Below are 10021 nucleotides of genomic sequence, written 5' to 3'. Positions count from 1 at the left end.
AATTACTTCACCCTGGAGTCCCACCCTGTGTAGCAGGGAACAAACTCCATCACGTCCCCGTCACCAGGAGCACGCAGCAGGCGCGCTGTTTGCGCACGGCGTGTCCGCAGCGGTGCTGGCTGCGAGGCACTGCCTGCTGCTTGCTTAAACGCCTGTTGCGCTGGGCAAGCAGATGGTGGGCATCAGCAGTAAAGGGAGCCCAGTGATTTAACTGACTGAGGGCTGGAGTTAATGGAAATAATTAATACTAAGGTACACTTAATAGTCAGATCATTGTTACTAGGTCTGTAGCTGTCTCCTGGTTTTCTTTCTTTAACACATAAAGCAGGTGTTTAAGCTGTGTATTAATGCACTCTACTTCACATGCATTATATTTAATCTGATTAGAAAAAACATGCTATTTTATTCCAAAACTAATTCATACCTGTCACTCAAATACTCGATTACCTTGTCACTAATTCTTTCACTCTGACTCTTGTGAGTACCACTGGCTCAGGACTTCAGTGGGATCAGGCCCTAATAGGTTTCAATGAGGTCTTCTTGCTCAGCAGGAATCAGGAAGCACTCGACAATCCAGCATTTTTGTAAGAGCTTGTGAGGCTCTTCTCACAGTTCCTCTGATGAGTACTATGATGCTGACAGACTGCACTGATGTAGAAACAGAACAAGGGAACTATGACCTGACTGAATCTTTTAAGGACTCTATGAATACCGAAAAGGCTGGTCCCTATCCAAGGGAATTCTGTATCCTTAAGGTAAGATTCGTCGTAGCTGAAACATCAAGGATCTGATTTTAATCTGAACATTAATTCTTTTTGCTTAAGTAAATTTTTCAAGTTAAGGAATAAATTGCAAGGAATTTTACGTACAGATGTTAAAACAAGGCTTTTTGTTTTTAAACTCAGAAGAGAAAAGGGCTTTAGCAATGCAGACAATTACATTTATATCACTTGGACGAGAGAAAGCAAGTTGACTTCTAGGATGTTTGCTTAACTTTTATGACCAAACTGGAAAATGATTTTTAATATGTTTTAGTTGGAGAGAAGTTGTATTCAATGCTACATCTTTGGGCTTCTATGCACTGCATTACAGGAGAAGCTGTTTTCAAACACGGCCTAATAGAAACAACTGCATTTGCCTCAAGTGCGATCTCTTGCTAGTGCAGAGATGTGGAAAAAGATACTTTTGAAATTAAAGCACAAAACTAATTTTCTATTCAAAGAAAAACCCATAATCTGGATAAGTAGAAGAAACAAATGAGTTACTCTGAATTCATAGCATGTCTGTTTCATAATGGAGATTCTAAAAGGTCTGTTTTAAAGGCCGGTGATGATGATAACAGAGAAAGCAATGATCTCTTCTGGTGGTTTGGAGGGGAATACAGTGCTTTTAGGAGAAATGCTAAGTACGTATCTCATCTTGAACAGCAGCTATCTGAGGTGAATTTGCTGAACATCAAATGGGGCCTGTATTAGTGCTCATTTAAAAAAAAAAATCCAACTCTAGCCTTTTCTCGTGTTCAAGTTCAATTTCTAGTCTGAACTGGTATCAAACCCAAGTAAACTGTGTGGTGGTTGGAAGGAAGATATTGGTGGAGGCTTAGGGATCATCATCAGTGGGTCTAAGGTAGTATGTCAGTGACCTGGAAATTGTGGATTAAAAAGTAAGATGTTAATACTGTTGATAATTCCTTATTATTGATCTTTAAGACTCATGGAAGTGCGGGCTTTTTTTTTTCCTTTTTCTTCTTTTTTTTTTTTTTTAAGCATTAATGATATCATAAAGTACCTGCTAACAGTATGCCTTTGGGAGCGTAATCCCAGTTTTGCTGAACTAAATGGCAGAAACCACCTTTAACTTCAGTGGTAACGGGATCAAGACCTGTAGAAAAAGGTCATCTGCAACAAAATACAAAATTTTGGAAACTGCTGCTGGATTATTTTAGATATCCACAGGGGGAGTGTTTAATTTCAGAGATCCCTTAGATACATCAGTGTGCAGATTTGAAAGGGCAATGTTTTCATATTTCTCTTGTGATGCTGAGCATCTGCAGCGGTGAACTAATACTATCAAATCCTTCTGAAAATTCTTGTTGAGAAACCCATAAAAGATGGGATTGATACACGTTGAGATCATGGCCACAAGGTGGCACAGTGTAAATGCTAGATTATGATTGCAGCTCATCAGTGCCTCATAGTTCCAGTCAAAAACAACATTGAATATATTGAGAGGCAACCAGCAAGCTGCAAAGGTCACAACAATGGATATCAAGATCATATTAATCCTTTTGTTTTCACTCAGTCTGCTCTCATTCTCTCTCATCCTATCTATTTTACTGTGTCTCCTCCGGAGGCATACAAAAATCTTGAGATAGCAGATAAAAATAAACCCCAGGGGCAAGCAGTACTGGAAAACCAGCAGACTAGTGGTGAAAATCAGTCGTTCTGTAACAGAGGGCCAGGCTTCAATGCACACAGCTTTGTTCTTATAGAAGTCACTATGGAAAGATAGATGCTTGAAGGGTTCATCAGTTAATTGGTGAAATATTAAAAAAGGAATGGATATTACAAGGGAAAGAAACCAGATGAAAATGATTCCCCAGTAGGCATGTGAAATATTAGGCTTCCAGCCACGTGGATTCACAATTAACTGATATCTCTCGATAGCAATCAGGACAAGTGAGAAAATGGAGACTGTGACAGACATACTTTGTACGAAGGAGCTTATTTTACACATAGCTTCCCCAAATATCCAGTAGTCCATTAAAGTATATGCAACTGTGACGGGAATACACATGATGCAGATCAAGACATCTGATAAAGAGAGGTTGGCAATCAAAATGTTTGTAACATTTTGAACTTCTTTCTGTCTCTTTATTATAACAATGAGGCAAAGATTTCCAAAAAGCCCCACTGTTGTAACCACTGCGTAGGCTGTAATAAGCAAGAATACCACAGGGAAGGAAGGTTGGCACGTATCAAAGTTAAAAAACTGGGAATAGCTGCTGTTTGAGATAGTTCTATTAGATAAAATCTCACTAGGATGCTGAATGGCTTTATCCATCATGAAGCATCTCCCAGCCTGTGCCAAAACTTAGCCATGAAGATTTTGCATCTATGAGCATGTCCCTGCCCTTAAAGCTCAGAAGGTGTTTTGCTTGGAGCTTTCCAAGGCAGTGATTACCATGATTCTATCTTTGTGTTTGGTCTCCTTGAAGGTTTGAGCAAATCTGTTATAAATACTTACAGCACTGAAGAATTCTGGAAAAAAAAAAAAAAAGGCAAGTGGTCTGGTATTAGTGGTTTTGTATCGATAGAAATGCGGATGGAGGTTGATGCGCCTTTCCTGAGGTTCTGCACTGACTGTTACAGAGCTATAACAGACTGTGGTGTATGAGAAGTAGCAGTGATAGCTCTGTTTAAACTTGCATGAATGTTTTCATACAAATCCTCTTTTACTAACTGGATAAATTTTGCTTTTCAAAGTGAAATATTTTAAGATCCGTCTCAGACAAAGATTTAGCAAGGCTTGAGGAATTCCAATGAGAAGAGTCAGATGCTTTTTTGTTAGCAGAAAAAATGAAGAATTGGGACTTGCCATCACATTGCTAGCTTAGGCATCACGCTTACATTTTCTCTAAAACTACAAAGCGGTGTGAACAAATACACCAAATCCCTCTGGTTTAATCCAGAATGATGTGTGCTTGAGCTTAAGTGATATTCCACACCTCTACAAATGACATCTTTAAGGGAGTTTCTTGCTTCGCTTATGTGTTAAAGGTAGCATATCGTTTTTCCTCAACCTTGTCTGAGAAAAATGTAAACCAAACAAAGATCACATCTTAGTTATATGCCCAATCATTTCCATACCTTTAGTTGCCAAAGATCATCTTTTTCATTTCTCTACACACTGTTCATTGTTGGACAAGTTTGACAAATGATAACCTCAACATTTTCTGTGGTTAAATGCAACATGTCCTCTAGAGACACAGAGCTGATTCTTCTTTCAGTTCTAGCATTAACAGATGTCAAGCAAAAATCTGATACAACCCAATCCTGTTGTTATAAAACTAATAGCAATGGGAAGAAATATTTTCAGCAGAAAATCTTGATGGGTTTGAATTTATCACTGAATTAAAAAGTTTATCTGAAATCAAAGGCTCACCAGCTTTCTGGCTAGAAAGAGACTGTGTTTCCAACCTGGGAAAGGAAAAAAGAAGGATGTAAGAGTTACTTTTAAAATTTAAAGAGGGGTAAATATCTTCTATACATATACCTTTCAAAACTCTCACCGTAATTCCTTTTTGTAGTAGGAGTTATTGGAGAACTGGTGGGAAGGAGGTCATTCTTCACCCCTAGTCTTAAATACCAAAGTGTTGTGAGCCCTGTAGAGACAACGGGATGAAGGAGCAGAGGAACGTTACAGGATGCAGAAAAAGAGGAAGGGATGGGTGGATGTTTTATTATTACTAGAAATAATGTTTATATGTAGAAGATTCATCAGCCTTTATACACAAATGATTGCCATTATTTAATCAGTAGGGAATAAGAACTATTTAGTGCCTTGTTCAAGATTAAATGCAAGTCCAAGGCTAAACTGGGAACTAAGATTTTACAACTGTTTGGTGTCCCACAAAGAATATTCCACATAAAGTTAGATCTTGTACTGCTTTATTCTCATACTTCTGCTTGACATCAGTTTGGGTTCTTCAAATTAGGATTAAAAACAACAACCACCAACAAACCTTTGTAGAATCCATTACCATTGTCAATCTGATTAAAATGTATTTTTATAGTGTATTTTAGTGTAGTCGTGTTGGACTGAGAAATGGCTGTAGATTTATGTGAACATATGTGGTTGATGTTCCAAATATGACTTATTTTGTAGTAAGGGGATAATAGTAAGTCCTGAAGTCTTCCTAAATAACCCAGCAGGGCCCTGTTACAGCTGCAGGGAGGGAATAGCATAGAAACTTTGTCAACCTTGCTGCAGGAGCTATTGAAGTCCTGTGGCTCAAATTGACCTCTTACAGGTGTCCTGAGTCCGGTAGGTGAGGAACAGGAGCTGTGTGCCCTACTCAGTGCACCAACTTGCAAAAACTCCTCTTACCGAGTCCAGGCAAAGTTGCAGGGTTTCTGAAGCTAGCGTAGTCGTACCCTGCAGACCCAGACGATGTGCCTGGGCGACGGCAGCTCCAGGCAGCACATTTCCTGCAATGTGCTGTAAGCTGCTTTTCCCTAGAGGAGCACTAATTGCCTGGCTGGATTTATCACATGGAAGGATGCACGTGCTGGAAAGGCAAGGGGCCAGCCGGTGGTAAATGCTGCCCCCATGAGCTTTGCTGCCACTTCCAGAGGTGTAAGGGTCCCACGTCTGGCTGCTTTGTCCCAGTGGAGAGCTTTCTCTTTGCGCTGCCTGGGGTATTCACCTGGCTCCCCCGGACCTGGGACCTGCCCTTTAAGCAAAGATCAGGTGTTAGTAGGGGATCTGGCTTGGAAACCAGATACCCTCAAAGAAAGCTTCGCTCTTCCTTGCTTTTTGTGTTAGCCAGAGAAGCTGTGGGGACTCAGAGGACATGAGGCTGAGCCAGGTTGGTAATATTTTATGCACTATTTGCTCTGCTCACTTATTTTTCCGTGGTTGTCCAACACAGTTTGATGGCGAGTGCTGCATGTCCTCTCCCAAGAATTTGTTGTGGACAGTTGGGCTTCTTTGGCACTTCCTACCAGTAAGGAAAAGTCCCCGCACTGACCTGCTGGTCAGTTCACTCAGTTTTTTAGCTTTAGGCACATTGATCATCTACATTGCCAGGCTTTTCTCGGAAAAAAGATTAATTTCTTTTCTCTATTTGCTTTGTACTCTGAGTTAAGAAGTGGACGCTTTAGTTCGTGTCATTCTGAAAGGCAATTCAAACATTTCCTTTACCAATAAAACAATTATATCTGTCTTGTTTAAACATCTGGAGTATTAACAGCATTAGAAAATAAGTTACACTAGTACTCACTGCAGCGTGTTAAACGGCTGTAATGCCTACTGGTATTTTTTTTAAACAAATATTAGAGGAATCAGTGTCCCTGAACTGCAACTCCAGCTGATGTCAGAAATGGATTGCAGTGTTTAACAAGGGAACTGATGTCTCTGCTACTTTCTTCAGTCCCTAATCCATGCATTTCAAAAAAGATTCTCTACCATAAATAGTGAGTTTAACAATGTAAGAAATGATAATCCACTTAGCCCAGTTCTTTCATTCCTCTAAATGCAGAAGCATTACTAAAACACGCGTAAGCAAAATAAAGTTGAATGCATAGTCTATAATAAAATAAGTCTTAAAAAAGCTTTCTTTTCCTAAGTATTTTCTTACTGATGTTAAAAATACATAGTTCCGTCCCTTTGCAGTGAGCAGTAAATACTTTGGTTGCAAACATCATCTGCTTACTAAGTTCCAGAGTATTGCACAGATAAAAGCTGAATGAAACTTTCCATTCAATTTTAAATAGAGGATGCACAGAATACAATAAGCTTTTAAAAATATATATTTCAGTAACTTTTCTCTGAGGTTTATAGATTCTCTAACTTCTTACCTGATGAAAAATTCAAGTCATATCCACACTGTCTTTAACAAAATTTCTTTTCCCTTTTCGAGTTAATTACAAAGCCAGCAAACACATTTCCTTTGTGTATGAAAGGATCCAAAGCAGAGCCATCTGCTGCTAAAGCTATACTTAAACTCTCCTTTCTTCTTTTTCTGAAACAAGCCACAGTTCCGCTATTTCCAACTGTGCTTGAATCCGCCAGGCTGCAGAAGGGCTGCTGAGGAATAAAACAAGCTCTGGAATCCAAGAAGAGGCAAACAGCACTGAGCAGGGAGGAGAAAAGCCCAGTAGTCATGGGGATGGTTTTTCCTCCACTGTGCTGCTTCCCTCCGCCCTGTCAAACACCTTGTCTTGCAATTTCATTTTCAATTATCTTATCTGCTGTGTAGTGCAAATGTTTTCCCTACAATGGATTTCATACATAAACATTTGCAGATGGCTTATTGCTTTTTTAACTGACAGAGATATGAAAATACAGTAAGCTTCTTAGAGCATGCACGTCCTATTAAGTGTATCGTTTGCTCTATTGCAATTAAGTTCATCATATTTTTCACTCTAAATTCCTATTTAAAATTTCACTCCAGTTGTAAAAATCTTCCTGAAAAGCAAAGCCTGACACATTGCACTGGGACGTGTTGAAAAAGGGATTTATTATTCTTACTCTTTTTCCAGTAAAAGTCCATACTTTATACAGTCACTCGCTCACAAATATTAGCATTCAGCATTTGCCTAGTAAATGTTTAGTGTGGACGTTTATGGAACAGGAAATGAACCAGTCTTCCTTGGGACGTGGTATTTGGAGTATTGATTTTGCACTCTTCAATTCCTGCCTGGGTCCCCTTAGCCCCCAGTATCCCGGTCCCTTACGCTGACCTAGCCTGGGGCTCTCCAGAGCTAGAAAAAGCAGAGGCAATAGGAAATGGGCCAGAGTTTGTGTGGGGCAGACTCAGGAAAACTAGATGAGGAGTCCCTGTTCATTAGAGAAGCCGAAACTTGCAGACAAAATGTGTGAGTACCGGAGCCTGTCTTACTGCTGCTGTATTTTGGAGAGAATGTTTTGGAGAGCAGTAGGGTTTGGGGGTAAGCAAGACTGATGCTGTGCTTGGAGTGCAGGTTGGAACTCGTGAGCTGAACATGTTGTTGGTTGTGCTGTTGTATTTGTGGGAAATTGGGGTGGAGGGGGCCTCTGAGATCAGCCAGATCAATCCCCTGCTCCTAGTACATTTCTGTCTATTCGTGATGCATTTGCCTAACCTGTTTTGTAAACGTCAGCGGTAATCCTAGTTTGTGTGTTCAAGTGCCAAATTTACTGTTAGGAAGACTTACTTAACACCTCCCTCTAAAATTTCCTTCTCTTTATTTTGGGCTATTGCTTTTTATTCCAAGAGTGGGCTCTGAATTCTGAAATCTTAGCCAAACTGCTATGACTGGGCAATGTGAACGTACCTTTTCAAAAATATTTCTAGCACTTGGTGATTTTGCTTATGTGAAAAAATATTCTAAAGTTTTTCCAAAGTACTCTAGAGTTTCTGCTTCTGGTTGTAGGGTAACCCGGGAAGTGAATCAAGACCTAAAAACGGAATGTGCTAGACGAGCATCAGAACAAGCCATAAAAGTGCACTATCTGTTTATAAATGAAATAAGTCAGTCAAATTAAAAGATGTTCTGATTCTATTTATAAATTTCAAACAAAGATCAGACCGCTTATCTACATAGGCATCTGTTTCTAATATAATACTGTGTGCAGTCCTCCATCTGTGGAAGGATTGAAGTGTTTAACGTGTGATCCCATTTATTTTACAATCATGTCAATCTGCTACCTTCTGTGGACTTAATTTTATTGTAACCTGTTGTGAATTAGTTCACATCCGACATCGGAGGCTTATGGGTGTAGCTGCTCCTGGTCTGCTTGTGCTCGAGGTCAAAGGTAGATCTGCTAACTGGAACCCTATGGCTGTGTGTGAAGGGACCCAGGTGTATTGTTTTCACCCAAATGCTGTAGTGTCTATTTGCATAAAAGGTTAATGGATAGCAGAATGTTATTTACGTTACGTAAATTATTGTGTTATTTCTAAATAGCACAATAAAAATAATGGAAAATGTCCTTTATCTGTAGACATTGATAACTAATTGGAAGGCAGGACTGCAACTAGTGAGAAGCAACCTTTATATGTAACTTGATAACAAAATATTAAAAATACATTGTGGATAAGACTGTGACTGGCTTAGTAAAGCCCAGTCAAGTGTAAATTTAGTAACTCTATCTTTGTGGGTTTTCAGTGGTTCAAAAATCCCTCTATATTGTAGGAACTGGTCGGAGTTTGGATGTGTTTTTTTGAGTTTTATCGGGGGATTTCAGTTTGCAGTATTAGCTTGCAAAACAAACAAATGAACAAAAACCCCTCTAAACTAATCAGCGTACCGAGTCTCATTATACTGAATGCAAGTCATTATACTGATAATCACCTCATCAGATTTATTGCAATTATAATAATAATATTGGAATCGTAATTCCAATTGGAACATTTTTTCCCAGCCGCTTGTTCTGTTGCAGCTGGAGCCATGACCTCAGCTCGGGTGGATGTTCCCAGGGTGGTTGTAAGTCAGGGGGCAATTAACCATGGCAAGCACAGGGCCCTGGCACTGCCCTCTGAGCCAGCCAGCTCATCGCTAACCGGGGTCCACGTATACGAAGCCTCATCTTGGGTACAGTGAAGGCACGCTATCGTGATGGCATACGCACCGTGGGCAGCGTGGAAGGTCAGGGTAAGTGATCAGAAGCCATAAGAAACAGTATTTCCAGCCTTAAAATTGTAATAATGCCTGTAGTAGTGGCAACAGCCTCTTGTTGAGGAATTCTCTAGCACAGAAGTCCCTTGAGGCAAAGCTCACCTTTTCCTTTGGTGTTTACGTGATTCCTTGCCCAGCAGGGGACTTTGCTGGTGGCTGACCCCTCCAGCCTTCTGCTTCCGATTAGTTTGCTTGGTTGATTCTGCGTGCAGCTGTGCAGCAGTCTTTGTACCTGTTGCATCCCCGTTCTTGAGAAAGCTACACTCAGTAGCTTTCTCAAGTATGCATGCGCATAAGGATGCACACAACTTAGCAGCTTCCTAGGTGAAAGAGTTCTTTAGGTTCTAATGTGCTATGCCAGAGGACATGGAGTGGTCACCTGCCAATAAGATCTCTTCAGCAAATAGGTTGATTTGACCAAACTAGCAACATCTGAAAATCAACCAAGTTTTTACTGTATTTTTTTTCTGCAATGATAATGCAGATGAGGAAGGATTGATATATACGTGTCAGTTGAAACACTGACTGATCCATAATAAGGAATTTTTTTTCCTAATTGGAAGAAATTGTCACAAAAAATCACTGAAGTTCACTACCTGGAGTTTAGGTTTCACTCTTTGTATTGCATAGTTCTAAAG

At 40.0% G+C, this 10021-nt stretch overlaps 1 protein-coding gene across 1 annotated transcript; it reads right to left on the bottom strand.

The window, feature by feature from the left end:
* Positions 1–1941: 1941 nt before the first annotated feature.
* LOC310881266 (neuropeptide Y receptor type 6-like) lies at positions 1942–3066 on the bottom strand (the record flags this gene model as incomplete). Its single annotated transcript, XM_083798365.1, has 1 exon — positions 1942–3066. The coding sequence occupies one exon, from the start codon at positions 3064–3066 to the stop codon at positions 1942–1944; it is 1125 nt and encodes a 374-aa protein (XP_083654491.1).
* Positions 3067–10021: the final 6955 nt, after the last annotated feature.

This window comes from Anser anser (genome assembly GCF_964211835.1).
Source record: "Anser anser genome assembly, chromosome: 14".
In the NCBI taxonomy this organism is placed as follows: domain Eukaryota; kingdom Metazoa; phylum Chordata; class Aves; order Anseriformes; family Anatidae; genus Anser; species Anser anser.
Note: the sequence above shows the minus strand (reverse complement) of the source record. Positions and strands in the feature narration are given on the sequence as shown.